Genomic DNA, 18,946 nt, shown 5'->3' with positions numbered 1-18,946 from the left:
AGATCTTCTACTTGAAGACCAAGGATCAAGCTTTCAGCATGTTTAGGGACTTCAAAGCTCTAGTGGAAAATCAAACTAGAAAGAAGATCAAGATCCTAAGGACAAATAATGGAGGAGAATTCCCTTCAAATGACTTCAAGGATTTTTGTAACTAAGCCGGAATTAAGACAGAGGTGATTGTTCCAGACACCCCTCAACAAAATGGATTTGTTGAGAGGAAGAACAAAGCCATCTTGGAAGCAGCCAAAGCCATGATTCATGATCAAAAACTTCCTATGTTTCTGTGGGGAGAAGCTACAAATATTGCAGTATATGTCCAAAATAGAAGCCCTCATCAAGCCTTGATGGACAAGACTCCTGAAGAAGTCTTTACAGGTGTGAAACTAGAAGTTGGACACTTGAGAATATTTGGTTGCCCTGTCTCTATCATGTACCAAAAGAGTAGAGGTCAAAGTTAAAGGCTTTAGGAAAGAAAGGTACATTTGTTGGCTATTGTGAAAATTCTAAAGCTCACAGGATATATGTGCCAGGTAAAAAGAACATTGAGTTCAGTTGGGATGTGACCTTTGATGAAGATGTTGCCCTTGGAAAAGTAAGGTGTGAAATTTTTATCTATTGCAGTAACTGGAAAGTACCCTTCTAATTGTAAATTTAATTATGTAGTTTATTTGCTATGGCAAACAACAAATAAAATCACAACTGCAATTTTCACCATAAAAATACTGCGGAAAATAAAATACTGAAAACTGAGAAATTCTAGCACACACACAAGAATTTTGACACAGTTATTTTTGGACAATTGTCCTCGGAAAAACCCAATGCAGGAAAATTGGTGCAGCAAATGAGGGTTTTATTATTATTCTTCAGCAACAATTCTGAGTACAATAATTTAGATGCCCAACTGGCAATCTAATCTGAGGAAAATACTAGAAAAATTATTGTGAGAATTTTCTCTCATCCCACAGCTAATTTTTCCTCTGAAATTACCTCCCTAGCCTCTGCGTTGAGCCTCCTACGTCACCCTCTGTGTAGAGCTTACATTGACCCTATGAGAATTTTGGCCTTCCTTCCTTTTGTGAAAATTCCACAAGAGGAACCCCTACTGCAGCAAATTGATGTTACTTCTCCTACTTGTTCATCCATACAGGTCATTTACCGTGTTCCAAGGTAAATATCGAAGTAAATACTACTGCAGCCTTCACTTAATTATAAGCGGAAACAAGATACTAAGCAAGAAAGAAAATACATCACAATAGACACCATTATTTTTGGACAAAAGTGTTAAACTCACATGGACAGCAAAAGGGTGTGAAAGATAAATCAGTGAGTCCATTTTTATTAACAATAGATATACATTTATAGTACACATATGTGACTCTTGGGATTCAGATCCCAAGGTCTCTTGGACTGCTTTGCCCATTCAACTTCCACGCTAACCCTTTAGGATTAGGTGTCCAACATTCCCCCCCTTAATCCGAAGGGTTATGTATGAGTCCAAGAAGAGAGTTGTAATACAAAATGTGCAAAAAATGCATGGCAGCACTAGGCTGAATGTGCTCTATGAAATGTTGGTAAAAAAGGGCGGTGGTTTAAGGATGACCACCAACACTGGAACGCTTAGTGCAGTTCCCGGAACTCTTCCAAAACTGGCAAGAAACTGAAGTTTTCTGCTAGAGGAAGTGTTCTCAATCTGTGATGGTTTAAGGATGACCAACAACTCTGGAATGCTTAATGCAATTCCTGGAACTCTTCCAATACTAGCAAGAAGCTGGTGTCTTCTGCTAGAGGAAGTGTTCTCAATCTGTGATGGTTTAAGGATGACCAACAACTCTGTAATTCCTGGAACTCTTCCAAAACTGGCAAGAAGCTGGAGTCTTCTGCTAGAGGAAGTGTCCCAGATTGCCAACTGAAGGCATGTTCAGGCATCTTTGTCTCTGGCTGCAACTCTGAAACTGGTGTGGCAGGTTGTGGCTCAGGCTCGCTTGATGTGACTTTGAAGCTTGTAGATGACCATCATTTCCCCCCTGTCAGGTACAAGGTGAGAAGATGGAGAAAACTCAACTGCAAGACTGTTTAATACTCTGGAACAAGTTCTGACATGTGTTTGGAATATCTTCTTGGTTGTTGATGCCCATTGCCAAGAAGCGATCCATCCAAGATGAATCTTCGTTCTTGCAGGACGTTTGTTTTTGAAGCATCTGTGTGAAGAATGACTGGTTTTATGACAGTGCTCACATGGATGAAGATCAAAACAGTGATCTTTCAGATGGCCAACTCGATCACAGTGTTGGCATTTCACGATCTGTTGTTTTTGTTGTTGTTGTTGTTGCTGTAGAAGAGGGGCAGAGTCTGGAACAGCTGAAGCTGAACTGTCATGAGAAGCAGGTGAACTGTCATGAATAAATCCAGCACTCTGAAACTGAATGGGCTTTGAGTAGTCTGGAATATGAAAGGACAAGTCCTTGTCATATCCAAGACCAGTTTTGTGCTTGTTGTGGACAAGCTGGTCCCAAGGTCTGATGATGGGCTTGGGAAGTGCAGACTGAACCTCTGCATCTGCATGTAACTTTGCTGCTTTATCTGAATGAACTGTAACATTATTGACTTGCTGTTTATGGGAGTCTGCTTCATTGTTCTGAACAGAAACAGGTTCAGAATGATGACTCCACTGCTGTAATTCTTCCTGCTGCAGTTGTGATTCAAGCTGCAAAAACTCTATCTTTTCTTGTGCATATTGCAGACATGTTTGAATGTCTAAAAGAGAGGCTTTGTTAATTTTGACAGTGCTGTTAGCAGTGGACATGATTAGAGTTCTCAATAATTCTAATATTCTTTCAAGCTTAGCCATTTTTCTACACCTTAAAAATCTCCAAATCCCACAGAAAAATGTAAGCTGCTAAATATCTTCAAGTTGCACAAGAGAGCCCTATAGCTTAAAGGGAAAAATCAAACAGCAAATGTTAGGAAGAATAGTGGCTGTAGATCAAAGAAGCTCCATCATTACAGAGAAAACACCACAGTGATAATATATGCAACGTATTCAGCTCCAAGACAGAGAAAGTTTGATGTCCTTTTTGCTGTAACACCCAACTTAAAGCGCAACCGGAAGAAATCAAATTCCCTTCTTCGTATACCTTCTAGAAGATTACCAGACACCAGGAAAAAAACTTTAATTGGTTTCTCTCTGTGATCGCTTTGCCTTCCAAAGACTAAAGCTTCAAATCAGATACTGAAAAATAAAGTGGTCTTCAATTCAATGTTTCATACATAGTCAACGCTAAACACAGAGAGGGTACGTTGCAGACTATTGTTTAGCAGGAGCATTTGAATTCACTTTGTTTAACAAACAAACAGAGAATGTGTTGGGAGGAGCTTTAGTATGCTCGGGACATTAATCATCAATCATTCAGATCTGTGTCTATAACGAGCAGAGGGCCAACATCCATTGAAGTCAACACTAAATATCATTCAAGCACAAGCAGTCTTCAGTCTTTAATACCAAAAACGCAGTCACCAGAAACGTATCAACGCTTCAGGCTTCAGAGGAATCAATGAGCGCAGTCTTTATTAATAATAAAACGCAGTCTTCAGTACAGCAGTGAAGTTGAAGATGGATGCCGACCAATATATACTCAGAAATGTATTCCCTATGTACAGTGATTTCCAAACAGCGATGGACCAGAGATATGAATTCCCTCAAGCAGACTGTAAACTTTTACATCTGGTATATATAAAATTATGAGCGCAGAAATAAACAATAGCTTGTTCTTGATGATAAATCTCACGCTTCTGTGAATGAACTCCCTGATGCCACCTTCAACTAGGTGATGAATGCAGACACATCCCAAATCTGGAACTCAATAAACTTCTACTGTACCAACTGAGATTCAATAGCTACATCAGAACTAATAGTCTTTGGCTGCAGGAAAACCAGAGACAAAGGAAGCCACATTTGAAGTCGGAATTACAGAAAGCAAGAAATACCAATATATGCCGACGGACTCGTCAGAATTCTTCTTAAAGGCACACATTCCTTTGTTGGCTGGAGACTTGAAATCTCTTTATTAATTTGAAAGTCTTGGAAAATTTCAGTGTTTAGAGAAGACTGGGTTTCGTATAATGTCTCTAATCCACTTTCGTAGGTACCTGGGATTCCTTCTGTACAAGATCCATATAAATTTGATGATATTACTTGGGGAAGGTCAAGAGATCTACAAAACCTGTCGTATGAACTACCATTATGAGTTTTAGCGACGGCTGGATGAAAAAGGATCAGAACGCAGAGAAAAAGCTTCTGGATCTAAGCCAGAGAGTGTTGTCGATTGAATACTGATACCTTCCTGTTGAGCAGTGGAAATGTGAACATTCGACAGAGACGAGCATTGGATTTCAGCGGGTGGAGATTGTCGTGACGGTGTCTGCTCAGGAGATTTTCAGATGCAAGAAATTTGAGAATCACCTCCGTCCTACGCTTGTTGGTTCCATAATCACTCTCATAACAATTCGTAAGAACAAGCGTTTCCAACTTCCTTCGGTAATCTATTACGCAGGTTTCACAAGCTATTGATGGTGGATCCGAACAAAACTTGACTTGAAACTCTTGCTTAGTTGGGTGGCTTATTACAATCACCGCTATTGACAGAAATAATAAGAAGAAGACATGGCTCGCGTGGGGAAGGAAGGAAACAACCCCATCACTATTCACTAAAGAATACAATGCGGGAAAACTGGTGCAGCAGCTCTAAGGGTTTATCATTATTAAGCAATAGCAAATTCTGAATACATCTTTGAATACCTCACAGGGTTATTCAGTTACAGAGAGAAATACTGGCAGAAAGATTTGTGAGATTACCTCACACAATCACTGAGAAAATCCCGGTTGATCCAGATACTGAATGAATGGCCTCTGACAGGCCCTACGCTACTCTACGGAATCCTCATGCAAGCTCTGCATCAACCTCTCTAAGCTCTATGTCACTTAGTCTATTGATCGATTTGATGCTCGGAGTCTCTACTCTCAACCTCCTAGTCTCACACCCTGACTCCCGGCTTCTGAAACTGACTCTCCTCAACAAAATCTCGGACTCTCTCTCACCCTCTCCGCTACCTTTGCATGGCCCTTCGTCAGCCTCTGTGTCTGGGATATTGATTTGGGTAGCATCGGATGTGCTCTAGCCACGGAAATTCGTGGAGAGGCTAAAGCACATGAGATCTCCAAGACCCAGAAATGGTTTGGGCAGATTCTTTCCGGTTTAGGAGATATTAAAATTATTAATATTTTTAATGGAGTTCCTAAGTCTAAACTTAGGAAAAATAAAATATTAATGGGTATTAATATAAAATTGGGTTAGAATGTTCTAAAAGACATGGATCAAGCCAAATCTAATCTTAGTCGTTGATTAGAGATGTAATCTCGGCCGTTGAAGGACCAACAGGAAAAGTATAAGAGGAGGCTTGAGGGTCAGTTGGAGAATACACCAGAGTGATCAATCATTCAATTTTCTAGAGCGAGGTTTGCTAAGAAAAGTCGAATCAATGATCAGTTTGCAGTGAGTACTGAACAGAGAGGCAGAGATAGTGTCGAGAAACCAGTACAGAAGCAGAGAGAAGCAGAGATAGTGCCAAGAGACCAGCACAGAAGTAGAGAGAGGCAGAGATAGTGCCGAGAGACCAGCACAGAAGTAGAGAGAGGCAGAGATAGTGTCGAGGGACCAGCACAGAAGCAGAGAGAGGCAGACGCTCAGCAAGAGGAAGGCACGCAAAGCTAGAAGGGATTGCACAGAGGCCAGAAGTGCTTGCATCATCCACATAGAGGGCAGCAGGAGTGACGCAGAGGGTCGTAAAGTCTGCGCAGTGCCTCAAAGGGCTGACATAGAGGGTTTTGGGCTGACGGTGAGGCCAAGTGGGCTGACGCTGAGCTTCAGAGGTTGCTGGAGAGGGTTTCGTGGGGCAGATTTTCTGAATATCTGCTTCCGAATAGAGAGGTATTACTGCCGGATTATTTTCTCTGTCGGGTGAGCTGGTTTGGCACCCAATTGTACTCAAGGAAAGACTGCATAATAAAATAACCCTCAGAATTGTTGCACCGGTTTTCCCAAGTTGGGTTTTTCCGAGGACGAGTTGTCCAAAAATAACGGTGTCACTTGTGTGTTTGCTATTTCTTTCAGCTGTTGATCTATAGATGGTTGAGACTGTATTGTGTTTATTTCGATATTTATATGTTTAAATAACTTGTTCGTAATTAACAAGTAGGAGAAATAAACCAGAGAATACAGATAAAATTTCTAACAGGTAATACTTAGAAATTTCAACATGGTATCAGAGCGTGGTTGTAGATCACAAGAGAGCTTAAGGCAGCAGCTGAAGCAGAGCATTTGCAGCAGAAACAGTTGTCCCGATGTTGATTTGGGGTAGCATCGGTAGCTGTCCCGATGTTGATTTGGGGTAGCATCGGTAGCTGTCCCGATGTTGATTTGGGAGATATTAAAATAATTAATATTTTTAATGGAGTTCCTAAGTCTAAACTTAGGAAAAATAAAATATTAATGGGTATTAATATAAAACTGGGTTAGAAGGTTCCAAAAGTCATGGATCAAGCCAAATCTAATCTTAGTTGTTGATTAGAGATTTAATCTCGGTCGTTGATGGACCAACGAGAAAAGTATAAGAGGAGGCTTGAGGGTCAGTTGGAGAATACACCAGAGTGATCAGTCATTCTATTCTCTAGAGTGGGGTTTGCTAAGAGAGATAGAATCAGTGATCAACAGCGAGGGGCAGTGAATACATAGCAAAGAGGCAGAGTTGGTACCAGAGAGATAGTGCAGAGCCCAGAGAGGTTGACGCAAAGGCAGCTGGGTGCTATGCAAAGGCAGCCAGGAGCTGCACAGAGCCAGGAGAGGCCAACGTGTGAGACATAAAGGGTCTAGGGGCTGATGCAGAAGCTCCAGAAGCTAACGTAGAGGCTAGCAGAGCTGACGCAGGGCCAAGAGGCAACGTTGGAAGGATTTTGTGTGACAGACTGGGTGCTAGTGAGCCGGGTAGGGTGACGCAGTCCCAATCAGAGTGACGCAGAGCAGTGGGAGCTGCAATTGTTGTTGTGGGATTGTTCATCCGTTGATTAATCAGTCGGAATATCTCTCTCCGAGGAGAGGTACTACTGTCAAGGGCATTCTCTGTTTGGTGAGCCATTTCTAGCACCTTAGTTGTATTCTGAAAACTACATAATAATAAAACCCTCTGAATAGCTGCACCAGTTTTCTCGCATTAGGTTTTTCCAGGGACATTGATCAAAAAATAACGGTGTCACTTGTGTGCTTGTTTTCTTTCAGTTGTTGATCTGAAGATGTTGATATTGTACTTGTGTTTATTTTCAGTATTTACATGGTAAATAACTTGTTAAGTAATTAAACAAATAGGAAGAAATAAACCAGATAGTACAGGAAGAATTTCTAACAGGTTAAACTTAGAAATTCCAACACCCGAGTGATAAAAGTTGTTCCTATCACAAAGCGGTGAAGAAGCGTTAACGTAGAGGGACTACGTCATCAGTTCGGGCCAGAGAGAGGTCAGCGCATAGACTAAGGAGGGTAGAAAAAGTCTCACGAAGAGCCATGTAGAGACTAGGAGGGTTGACGTAGTTGGCTTGGGGAGAATTTCAACCAGTGTCGGGATTACGCAGAGCCTAAAGGCTCAGTCCTTCGGTTGTTGGAGCTTAGGAGTCTGTGGACAGTTTGTGAGGACTGAATCTGGTGGGGTGTTGTTGCTGCCGAGACAAAACAGTACCTAACGGGGCAAAACCAAGGTAGAGGGAGTCGCTACCAAGGCGGATTTCTAGCCAAGGAATCCAGATCAATGTTGCAGGTGCATAGGAGATCGGAGAGGTGCAACTCGACGGTTGGCAGGCGGATTTCCAAGAGGGAAATCAAGACTCAGAGGGAGTCTAGCAGAGAACTTCCAGATGGGAAGTAGCGACTCAGAGGGAGTCGAAGAGAGAACTTCCAGAGGGAAGTAGAGACTCGGAGGAGTCGAAAGGAAGAGCAGAGAGATGGCCATGAATGGACTGAGGGATTAGGACAAGCTGGACGGGGCATCCAACTTTGTGGTCTGGAAGGCCAAGATCCTGTCCATTCTAGATAGACATCGCATCAAGGCCTTCGCCTTGAGAACAGTGGCTATCCCAGTTGACCCGACTGACAATGAAAAGTACGAGGCAATGGCCAAGGCGAAATGCATCATCCTTGATGGGGTCAAGGATCATGTGGTCCAACATATTGTCGAGAAGGAGACGGCAAAGGAAATGTGGGACACCTTGAAGACATTGTACCAACATACTTCCATGCAAAAGAAGATGTTACTTGAGAATCAGTAGCGGTCATACCAGATGCAGAAAGGGGAGTAGATAGATCACTTCCTCAGTAGATTGAAGGAGATCTGGGACCAACTGAATTCCATAGGGGCCACGCCGGATCAGGAGTTGATGGTGAGGACCGCACTAAATGCAGTCTCCGAGGAGTGGGAGACATTTGTCCAGAGCATACTGGGCAGGGTGAATCTTCCAGATTGGGAAGAATTGTGGGTGGCTCTTCGCCAAGAAGAGATCAAACGGTTGTCCAAGACGGGAAGTAGCAGCAAAGGAGTCTGGATCAAGAAGGAAGAGGAAGAGGATGCAGCTCTGGCATTTGCGGGGAAGCAGGAAAAGAGGAAGAAAAAGGACCTCTGCAAGGTCAAGTGCTTCAACTGTGGGGAACTGGGTCATTATTCAAACCAGTGTCCGTGGAAGAAGAACAAAGGAGAGGCGTCTGACTCCAAGGCAGCACCAGTGAAGGCGGAAAAGGAGGTAGAGGAGGATGATGATTGTGCCATGAGTGCTCATGTACCCCTAGAGAAGAGGTGGGGAGACATCGAGTTGTAGTCAAGAAGACTACAGGCGATGAGGGGCAGGATCCTTGAGGTACCCAAACTCTTGGATCAAATCCTTGCTACGGGAGGCCCAAAATGAGAAGTAGCAGGACTGGCGGATGTTGATAGAAACGGATGCAGATAAAGCAGTAGAGGGTGCTACAGTGCAGTAGTCTCGGGCAGGGCAGAGCTAGCAAGCCGCAGCAGTGCGAGGCATAAAGGAGGTTGCAACAGTGCAGGATGACAGAGAGAGGTTGCAGTGGTGAGAGAGGCAGGGAGTTGTTGCAGCAACGCAGAGGCAATAGAGGGAGCACTTGATAGAGGCAGAGAGAGCTTCAGCATTAGGAGTGTTTCTAGTGACAAGGATGTCAGTAGTAGTAGTGCAGGATGACAGAGAGAGGTTGCAGCGGTGAGAGAGGCAGGGAGTTGTTGCAGCAACGCAGAGGCAATAGAGGGAGCACTTGATAGAGGCAGAGAGAGCTTCAGCATTAGGAGTGTTTCTAGTGACAAGGATGTCAGTGCAGTAGCAGTTAGCAGTAGCACGACGCAGCATGATGAGAGGGGGTTGCAATGCAGATGCAGTGTTGGGAGAAAGGACCAACAACAGCACGGATGCAGAGGGAGTTTCCATACGGATGCACAGTGGTAGTGGCAGATCCATGGACAGCAGTACAGGATACAGCAGTGCAGAGGATGTTGGGCGGGCAGGCCTAGCATCAGCATAGGTAACGGTGTTGTATAATCAGGGTGATGCTCAGAGTGGAGTATTACTAGAGCACAGTCCTCACTAAGAGGGAGTGTTGATTTGGGTAGCATCGGATGTGCTCTAGCCATGAAAATTGGTGGAGAGACTAAAGAACATGAGATCTCCAAGACACAGAAATGGTTTGGGCAGATTCTACCCGGTTTAGGAGATATTAAAATTATTAATATTTTTAATGGAATTCCTAAGTCTAAACTTAAGAAAAATAATATATTAATTGGTATTAATATAAAACTGGGTTAGAATGTTCTAAAAGACATGGATCAAGCCAAATCTAATCTTAGCCGTTGATTAGAGATGTAATCTCGGCCGTTGAAGGACCAACGAGAAAAGTATAAGAGGAGGCTTGAGGGTCAATTGGAGAATACACCAGAGTGACCAATCATTCGATTTTCTAGAGCAGGGTTTGCTATGAAAAGTCGAATCAGTGATCAATTTGAGCGAGGGGCAGTGAGTACTGAATAGAGATGCAGAGATAGTGCCGAGGGACCAGCACAGAAGCAGAGAGAGGCAGACGCTGACCCAGAGGGAGCCACGCAGAGCTAGAAGGGATTGCGCAGAGGCCAGAAGGGCCTGCGTCATCCACGCATAGAGCAGGAGGAGTGACGCAGAGGGTCGTAGAGGCTACGAAATCCGGATCAATGTTGCAGTTGCACAGACGATCGAAGAGGAGCAACTCGACAGTTGGCAGAAGGATTTCCAGGAGGGAAATCGGGACTCAGAGGGAGTCCAGAAGAGAACTTCCAGATGGGAAGTAGAGAGACTCGGAGGAGTCGAACCGAGAACTTCCAGATGGGAAGTAGAGAGACTCGGAGGAGTCGAACCGAGTACTTCCAGATGGGAAGTAGAGAGACTCGGCAAGAGTCGAACCGAGAACTTCCAAGCGGGAAGTAGAGAGACTCAGCAGGAGTCGAACCGAGAACTTCCAGGCAGGAAGTAGAGAGACTCGGAGGAGTCGACAGAAGAGCAACGAGATGGTCGTGAATGGGATGAGAGATCAGGACAGGCTAGATGGAGCATCCAACTTTGTGGTCTAGAAGGCCAGGATCTTGTCCATTCTAGACAAACATCGTATCAAGGGCTTCGCCTTGAGAGTGGTGGCTATCCCAGTTGACCCGATAGCTAGTGAAAGGTACGAGGAGGCAATGGCTAAGGCAAAGTGTATCATCCTTCATGGGGTCAAGAATCATGTGGTCCCACATATTTCCGAGAAGGAAACGACAAAGGAGATGTGGGACACTTTGAAGACATTGTACTAGCATACTTCCGTGTAGAGGAAGATGCTCCTGGAGAATCAGCTAAGGTCATACCAGATGCAGAAGGGAGAGCAGATAGATGTCTTCCTCGGTCGGTTGAAGGAGATCCGTGACCAACTGACTTCCATAGGGGCCACGTCAGATCAGGAGTTGATGGTGAGGACCGCACTTAACGCAGTCTCCAAGGATTAGGAGACATTTGTCCAGAGTATACTAGGCAAGGCGAGTCTTCCAGATTAGGAAGAACTGTGGGCGGCTCTTCAACAAGAAGAGATTAGACGGCTGACCAAGACGGGGAGTAGCAGCAAAGGGGTCAAGATCAAGAAGGAAGAGGAAGAGGATGCGGCTCTAGCATCTGCAGGAAAGCAGGAGAAGAGGAAGAAGAAGGACCTATCCAAGGTCAAGTGCTTCCATTGTGGGGAACTGGGTCACTATGCAAACCAGTGTCCGAGGAAGAAGAGTAAGGGAGAGGCTTCTGACTCGAAGGCAGCGCCAGCGAAGGCGAAGAAAGAAGTCGAGGAGGATGACGATTGTGCCATGAGTGCTCATGTGCCACTTGAGAAGAAGTGGGGATACATCGAACTATAGTCAGGAGGACTACAGGCGATGAGGGGTAGGATCCTCGAGGTACCCAACCTCTTGGATTATACCTTGCTACGGGAGACCTGAAGAGGAGTAGCAGGACTGGCAGATGTCGGTAGAGACAGATGTGGATGGAGCGACAGAGAGTGCTACAGTGCAGGAGTCCCGGGACAGCGCAAGGCTAGCAGGCTGCAACAGTGCGAGAGGCACAAGAGTGTTGCACCAATGCAGGATGGCACAGAAAGGTGTGCAACGGTGCGAAATGCAGGTAGTCGTTGCAGCAACGCAGAGGTCAGTAGAGGGAGCACTTGTCAGCGACAGAGGGAGCTTCAGCATCAGGAGTGTTTCTAGCCTGACAGGGATGTCAGAGTTGGGTGGATCAGTTACTTACTTCTCAGTAACTGAGTTGCAGTGCAGTAGCAGTATGCAGTAGCATGATGCAGCATGATGAGAGGGGGATGCAGTGCAGACGCAGTGTTGGGAGGATGGACCTGCAGCAGCACGGATGCAGAGGGAGCTGTCGTCTGGATGCACCAATGGCAGTGGCAGAGCCATGGGCAGTAGTACAGGATGCAGCAGTGCAAAGGATGTTGGGCGGGGAGGCCTAGCATCAGCACAGGGACCAGTGTCGGATAATCAGAGTGATGCTCAGTGTGGAGTATTACTAGAGCACAGTCCTCGCTAAGGAGTGTTGATTTGGGGTAGCATCAGATGTGTTCTAGCCATGAAAATTGGTGGAGAGGCTAAAGCATATGAGATCTCCATGACCCAAAAATGGTTTGGACAGATTGTACCTGGTTTGGGAGATATTAAAATAATTAATATTTTTAATGAAGTTCCTAAGTCTAAACTTAGGAAAAATAAAATATTAATGGGTATTAATATAAAACTGGGTTAAAAGGTTCCAAAAGTCATGGATCAAGCCAAATCTAATCTTAGTTGTTGATTAGAGATTTAATCTCAACCATTGAAGGACCAACGAGAAAAGTATAAGAAGAGGCTTGAGGGTCAGTTAGAGAACACACCAGAGTGATCAGTCATTCATTTTGCTAGAGCGGGATTGCTAAGCAAAGTTGAATTGGTGATCAGCAGCGAGGGGTAGTGAGTATTGGGTAGAGAGGAAGAGATAGTACTGAGAGACCAGTGCAGAAGCAGGGAGAGCGAGAGCAACAGCCAGTTCAGGCCACGCAGAGCCCAACAGAGACAGCGCAGAGGCCAGAGGGATTGCGTCATCCACGCAAAGGCTGTTGGAGTGACACAGAGGGTCCCAGAGGTTACGCAGTGCCTCAAAGGGCTGACGTAGAGGGTCCTGGGGCTGACGCAGGTCAGCGGGAGGCTGACGCAGAGGCCAAAAGGGCCAGTGCTGAGCTTCAGTTGTGTTGGAGAGGGTTTCGTGGGACAGGTTTTCTGAATACCTATTTCCGAATATAGAGGTATTGTTGCCGTGTATTTTTCTCTGTCAGGTGAGCCAGTTAGGCACCCAATTGTACTCAGAAATACTGCATAATAATATAACCCTCAGAATAGCTGCACCAATTTTCCCGCATTAGGTTTTTCCGGGGACATTTGTCCAAAAATAATGGTGTCACTTGTGTGCTTATTTTCTTTCAGCTGATGATCTATAGATGTTGAGACTATATGTGTTTATTTTCAATATTTATATGGGTAAATAGCTTGTTAAGAAATTAAACAAGTAGGTGAAATAAACTAGATAGTGCAGGAAGAATTTCTAACAAGTTAGAATTAGAAATTCCAACAAAAGTCAACTTAACAAGAGGAGGAGAGAGAAAAGTGGTCGTTAACTCCTACAAAGTAGGGAGGAAGTGTGTATTCACTCTAGGAAGCCCAAACCATGAGGTAGTACAAATTTATGGAGTGGAAATAGCCATGTCATCCTCAAATCAGTGTCCAGTTAGTGCCACGTGTCATCCTAGGTGGCATGCCTACTAAAAATAGACATGCCAAAAATAGAAAATTTTCCAAATGATATGGAACATCTAGTAATGAATGAAAAATGGTCATATATGCCCTTAATAATGTATGTCAGAGGCTCTAATGATGGCCAGAGTGCAGGTCCTTATGAGGTCCTTATGAGACACTGAGTGCTACATACCCCAACAAAGACCACTGATAATGGAATTGGAGAGTTTTGAACCAGGCATTTACATTTTCATCTCAATAAGCATAAGGCGACAATGTCACTGAAATTTGGCATAGGATACTATGAGCCATTCAAAATTAAGCAACAAAGTGAGCTAGATTTCAAGGCTAACTTCCACAAGCTGGAGCTTGTAGGTTGTTGGGACGAAATCAAAGATGATATGGGTTGTGCAAGATTTAGTGGACAAGTTAGCTATAAAAACGAGTTGCCAACTGATTTTTAGTGTAGCGAAGAGTGGATAAGGCTGGGTGCTCACTATAGGCTACTTGTTGAGCCTCTAGACCTTGCTAATTACTGTAGACTAGGCTAAAATGAGGACAGTGCGAGACACTAACTCGTTAATGGGGGGCCTCATCATTACAAAAATCTTCAAAAAATGGTTGGAAGACAATGAAGAGAATAACCAACTAATACCATGAACAATAGACACTGAAATTTGGCCACAATATTCCCCAAATAAATAGAACTAGAAGGACCATGTAATGTTGGTCAGTGATGGAATGCAAGTGTGGCTAGGGTTTCTAGAGTGTGATGAGCAGACAAACAAGCATAAAATGGGCACAAAGACTGTCAAACGTGAGAATAATAGGTAGAGTAAGACCCAAAATGGAAAGAGGTGTTTCTACATGTAAAATAAAGACAAGGATGGCAGGGATACCAAACTAATGTTCTCCAAAAGGCAAAGCCATTTTTGAGCAAGAATAACCTGCTCTGATGCCATTGTTAGAACACACAAAAAATGGAGAGCAGATTAGGCAAGGCATGAGATACATTATTCATTCATATGATACACACAAAATACAATTTCTTCTAAACCTTGGTTTCATCTCCCAAAAACCAAGGGGTCTCTTGGACTCCCTATGACTCTTCATGTTCACTTGTGGCTTTTAGCCTTCTTGATAAGTCAATATTCCAAATTTACATAATCCCTAAAGATTATGTTTCCAATAGTCTTGGTTCTTGGTTTTCTTTTCATGGTTGTGATTGATGCTTATATGGATAGTAATGATATGCTCTTTGGCACCCTGGTGGATGATATTCATGATTGGCCTAGTCTAATGCTCATACATCTCATGGTCTCTTGTCATTATAACTTTGACTTATGGTTGACAAATCCTGCTAGCATGATTGGTTTTGAAAGGCTTCATTCTGTAAGGCAACCTAGGTTCAAAACTCTGCAGTAGCTAGGAAGAGACACCTAAAATCCAACCATTTAAAGGGTTGGTGTTGCTCGGACTAGGTGCGATCCCTAGGTGATTTTGGCAACTTAGATGCCCATGGGTTGTGGTTTCTTAGACCACAAGTTAGTCTTGTAAGTCATGAACACGCTAGCAATAAAAAAAATGGCTTATGGTTGAGCTTATTAGGGGATACCACTTTTATTCTCATGGTACAAGAACATTACCTGGTATATCCTGATTCCTTATGAGCACATATGTGAATCTAAGCATGTGGATTTAGGAAACTAAAACCATGAAAACAGGTCCTCATACTACTAGGGTAAAAATCATAAAGTACGAAAAAATAATTAGAAAGCATAGATAGCTGTGAAGAAACTTAGATGAGGAACTAGAGCAATTATACATCAAACCAAAGAACATAAGCACCATCATATTTGCATGAACCAACATGATTGAGCCCAACAAAGAAGAAAATAATATATATCCAAAATGGAGAAGGCAAGGTAGATGTGCACACTGTGGACAGTAAATAATTCTCCACTACAAAATCCATCTAGTTGGATACTGCATAACAAATGATGATCTTTTGTTAACGAATAATTTTGTTGTACAAACATCAAAATTTTATAAATGTCATGACATACTCTAAAAAGAACACATGTAAATTGGAAAAGATGTTTCAAGAAAACGACATATATCCAAGTTATTGAAAACAAAATATCAACACTTTTCTTGAATACTAAAATTGACAGCATACCGCGTTCACTACAAAGAGCAACATCAAAGTTGGAGAAAGCCTTTGTCAATAACCATCTAGACGTCTTCATATTAATCAAGCAATATACAGCAGAAACTTGGCCTACGAATCTGCCATAAACATCAAATCAAAAAGCCATGCAGTTATCAGTTATTAAACATGAAATAAATATGAGGGACAGACATTTAAGAGTTCACAAATTGAAATGAGAATCAAATTTCCATAGAGAAATTAATAATTTAATCTTGACTTCTTTCTATTACAATTCATAATAAGTCAATCTATAAGACGATTGATGGAAAAAGTTTGTGAAAAACTTCGAGTGTAAAATTTGAAAATATGGCTTGTCATGGAAGAACCTCTCTTTTATATATATATATAAAATGCAATGCAGTCTTCTAATAGTCAAAGGGTAATTGCCTTTATGGGTGAGGTGGACATTTGTTGGAATCATGAACAACGAATCAAAATAGCAAATAATGGACATTTTGCCAATGCAATGAATTATTGCATTGAATTCAAAATAATGTTGGCAGAAACGAAATACCCATTCATGTTTTCGAGTAGCAAATAGATCCTTTGGACGACATGAAATCATGGAATCAAATGTTATTTCTATTGAACTATGATTCCAATAACAATCACTTATACGCGAAATTTCCCTCTTGGTGAGGTGGACATTTGTTGGCATTTTGAGCAAAGAACCGAATTAGCTAATAATGGACATTTTGCCAATGTGATGAATGCCTTGCATATGTGTAGGTAAATTCTAGTTCAACAAAATTAATGGTAAATTGGCACCAATTTGAAAATAATGCTGGCAGAAACCATGGACCTATCCATGTTAGTCTGGCATATAGACTCTTCGCATGACATGCAGTTGTGGAATCATATGCTAGTTTAATTAAACAAAATTCATGGTAAATTGGCTTCCATTTGAAAAAAATGCTAGCAAAAACCATAAACATATCCAAGTTATGGAGTAGCAGATAGATCATATGAATGGCATAGAGCCGTGGAATCATATGCTATTTCCCTTAAACAATAGATCACTTTTAGGTATAATCACCCTCGGCATAAGCTCGATAGATCACTTTTAGATACAATCACCTTCCTATAACAATAGATCACTTTTAGGCATAATCACCATTGGCATGAGCTTGATAGATCACTTTTAGATACAATCACCTTGTGATTTAAGAAAGAAAGAAGAAAGAAGAAAAAAGATTATTTTAATATTTATGAGGTTAAAGATAGTTTATGGAACAAATTGTTTCTTCATCTGGTTGATGTATTTGGCCCTTTCCCTGTGAAGCCTCACAATAAACGTTCCCAGCTTCTCGACAAACCCCTTGCTAAATAGATTATCCCAAGAGCTAGCTGTCAGAATATCTATATAACTTTCCCTGTTGTCTTTGAAGGCCTCGCATTCTAAAATGAAATGCTTTTTTGTTTCCACTTTTCTGAAAGAGCAAAAAAATACATACTCTTTCCTCCCACACTTCTTTTGGCATTTTCCAGCGCCCTATTTCACAACGGAATTGATTAGAATTAGTCCTTAACTGAGCAATAAGAATTTTGGCTCTCCAATAAATATTGGCCTCTATGTATGCTTTTTGTTGATGATTATGAGTGGGATTAATCACTTCAATATAGTATTTTTTCTTTCTTCCTAGCTCCTTATCCCAAGTACGCTTGTGGAACTTATCCATAACAAAAAAATTCATCTCTTTATTGTTTATGGGATACGTGTTCAAGCAAATACCCCATTTACTAAACCATTTGTTATTTTTCTGCATCCAAGTCTTCTTTCTTTTGCACAATATGTCATTAAAAACAACCTTCAGTTATCTACCCTCTTCCATTTGTTCAATTTTTTTAAATACCTTATAACTCACACCATAGCAATTAGTTCAATAAAAATAGTCTTTGTTTTAACTTAAAAAAATAACATAAATGAAACGTGAAAAATTTGACACAATCATTTTTGCATTTTGACATGAGCATGATATATCACTTTTAAACACAATCACCTTGTCATGAGGGCATGAGCTTGATAGATCACTTTTAGAAACAATCACCCTTGCCATGAGGACATGAGCTTGTGCTCTATGAAAACGTGAAGAATTTGCTAAACACGTGTCTAAATATTATTGGGCAACCAATAAATCATTATGTTAATAGGAGGGCACCATACGTCTGGACACCCATTTGCAATTTGCATAAAATACTTGTTACCGTATAGTGTAATCAAAGTGAAATGACACCCATTTGCATAAAATATATATTACTACATATCAATCCTTGTTACCAATGTGTGATAGCAGGTAGGTATATTTTTCTTTGTTTTGAGAGGAGGTTTTATAGTCTTGTTGGCATTTCCAAGACAAAAAACCAAAATTGGTTGAACGGACCAGTTCACATGTAAAGAGGGTCTGCATAATATTGTATTATCTATGATATCAATCAGCCCAAAACGAACTTGAAAACGAGATATAAAAACCATCCGTAACAGGGGAAAGGAAAGGGGGGTCCTCTGTAAATTTATGCCTGGGTAAACTTATGCGTATACGACACAGCAACCCACCTGGTACGTAGCAGCGGAGGCCTTCTTCCATAACTTCTTTCAGCGACAGCACAGTATCCGAATGTGCTCCAACCAAGTGACGTTGATGGCGTTCTCGTCACTGCTGCACAACTGTATATAGCCATTCTCAGCTACAATAAGTACTATAACAACGCGGGAAAGCACAGTGATTTTATAGAACTTGTTCTCTGGGAACACGACAGAGTAAGCAGAAGATCTTCAGGTGGTGATTGTGACGAATGTGGGATATTAAAGAGCAGGGAATTGAAAGAGATGGCAATGCTGGAATCTGTATAAATGCAGCCATGTTAGACTAACAGGCTTCGAGGAGGGAAGAAACCGCCATGACTTTCGCGTGTGCTTACTGAGATGGGCAACCAAAAAAAATTGAATTTTTCTAAATATATCCATTCACATGTAAATTTCATGAGGAAGAGCTTTGGCATTGTTCATTAACATCCTCCAAGGAAAGGGGGATTGTTCATTAACATCCTCCACGGAAAGGGGGATTAATATAGTTGGACGGGGCTCTCACATGGAGGAAGACAATGAGAGTAGGCGCTGAATGGTTTGTTAACTTAGGGAGACAATTATTCTCTTTTTCTATGTGGTACCATTTTTCATATTATTTATGAAAGAATATAAAGGAAAAAAAGGGTTATAAATGTAAAAGCAAACCAGTGTTACATGGTAGTTTGTTTTTGTCACTTAGTAAAAAATAGTAAAATTGATGTGTTAAATGTAATGTTTAACTGTGCAAG

At 42.0% G+C, this 18,946-nt stretch overlaps 1 protein-coding gene across 1 annotated transcript in view; it reads right to left on the bottom strand.

The window, feature by feature from the left end:
* LOC149195673 (uncharacterized) overlaps positions 1–18,744 on the bottom strand; it is an 83,720-nt gene extending 64,976 nt beyond the window's left edge. Inside the window, exons 1-2 of the mRNA XM_089407991.1 lie at positions 18,186–18,744; positions 15,599–15,708 (exon numbers count right to left, since the gene is read on the bottom strand). Of these exons, the coding sequence (XP_089264117.1) occupies positions 15,599–15,708; positions 18,186–18,310 (235 nt within the window). The 5' untranslated portion in view covers positions 18,311–18,744. The remainder of the gene's footprint in view (positions 1–15,598; positions 15,709–18,185) is intronic.
* Between the last annotated feature and the right edge of the window lie 202 nt (positions 18,745–18,946).

The sequence above is a fragment of the Pinus tabuliformis genome, chromosome 2_2, assembly GCF_031772625.1.
Source record: "Pinus tabuliformis cultivar Carrire ecotype Pingquan chromosome 2_2, CPIR1, whole genome shotgun sequence".
In the NCBI taxonomy this organism is placed as follows: Eukaryota; Viridiplantae; Streptophyta; class Pinopsida; order Pinales; family Pinaceae; genus Pinus; species Pinus tabuliformis.
Note: the sequence above shows the minus strand (reverse complement) of the source record. Positions and strands in the feature narration are given on the sequence as shown.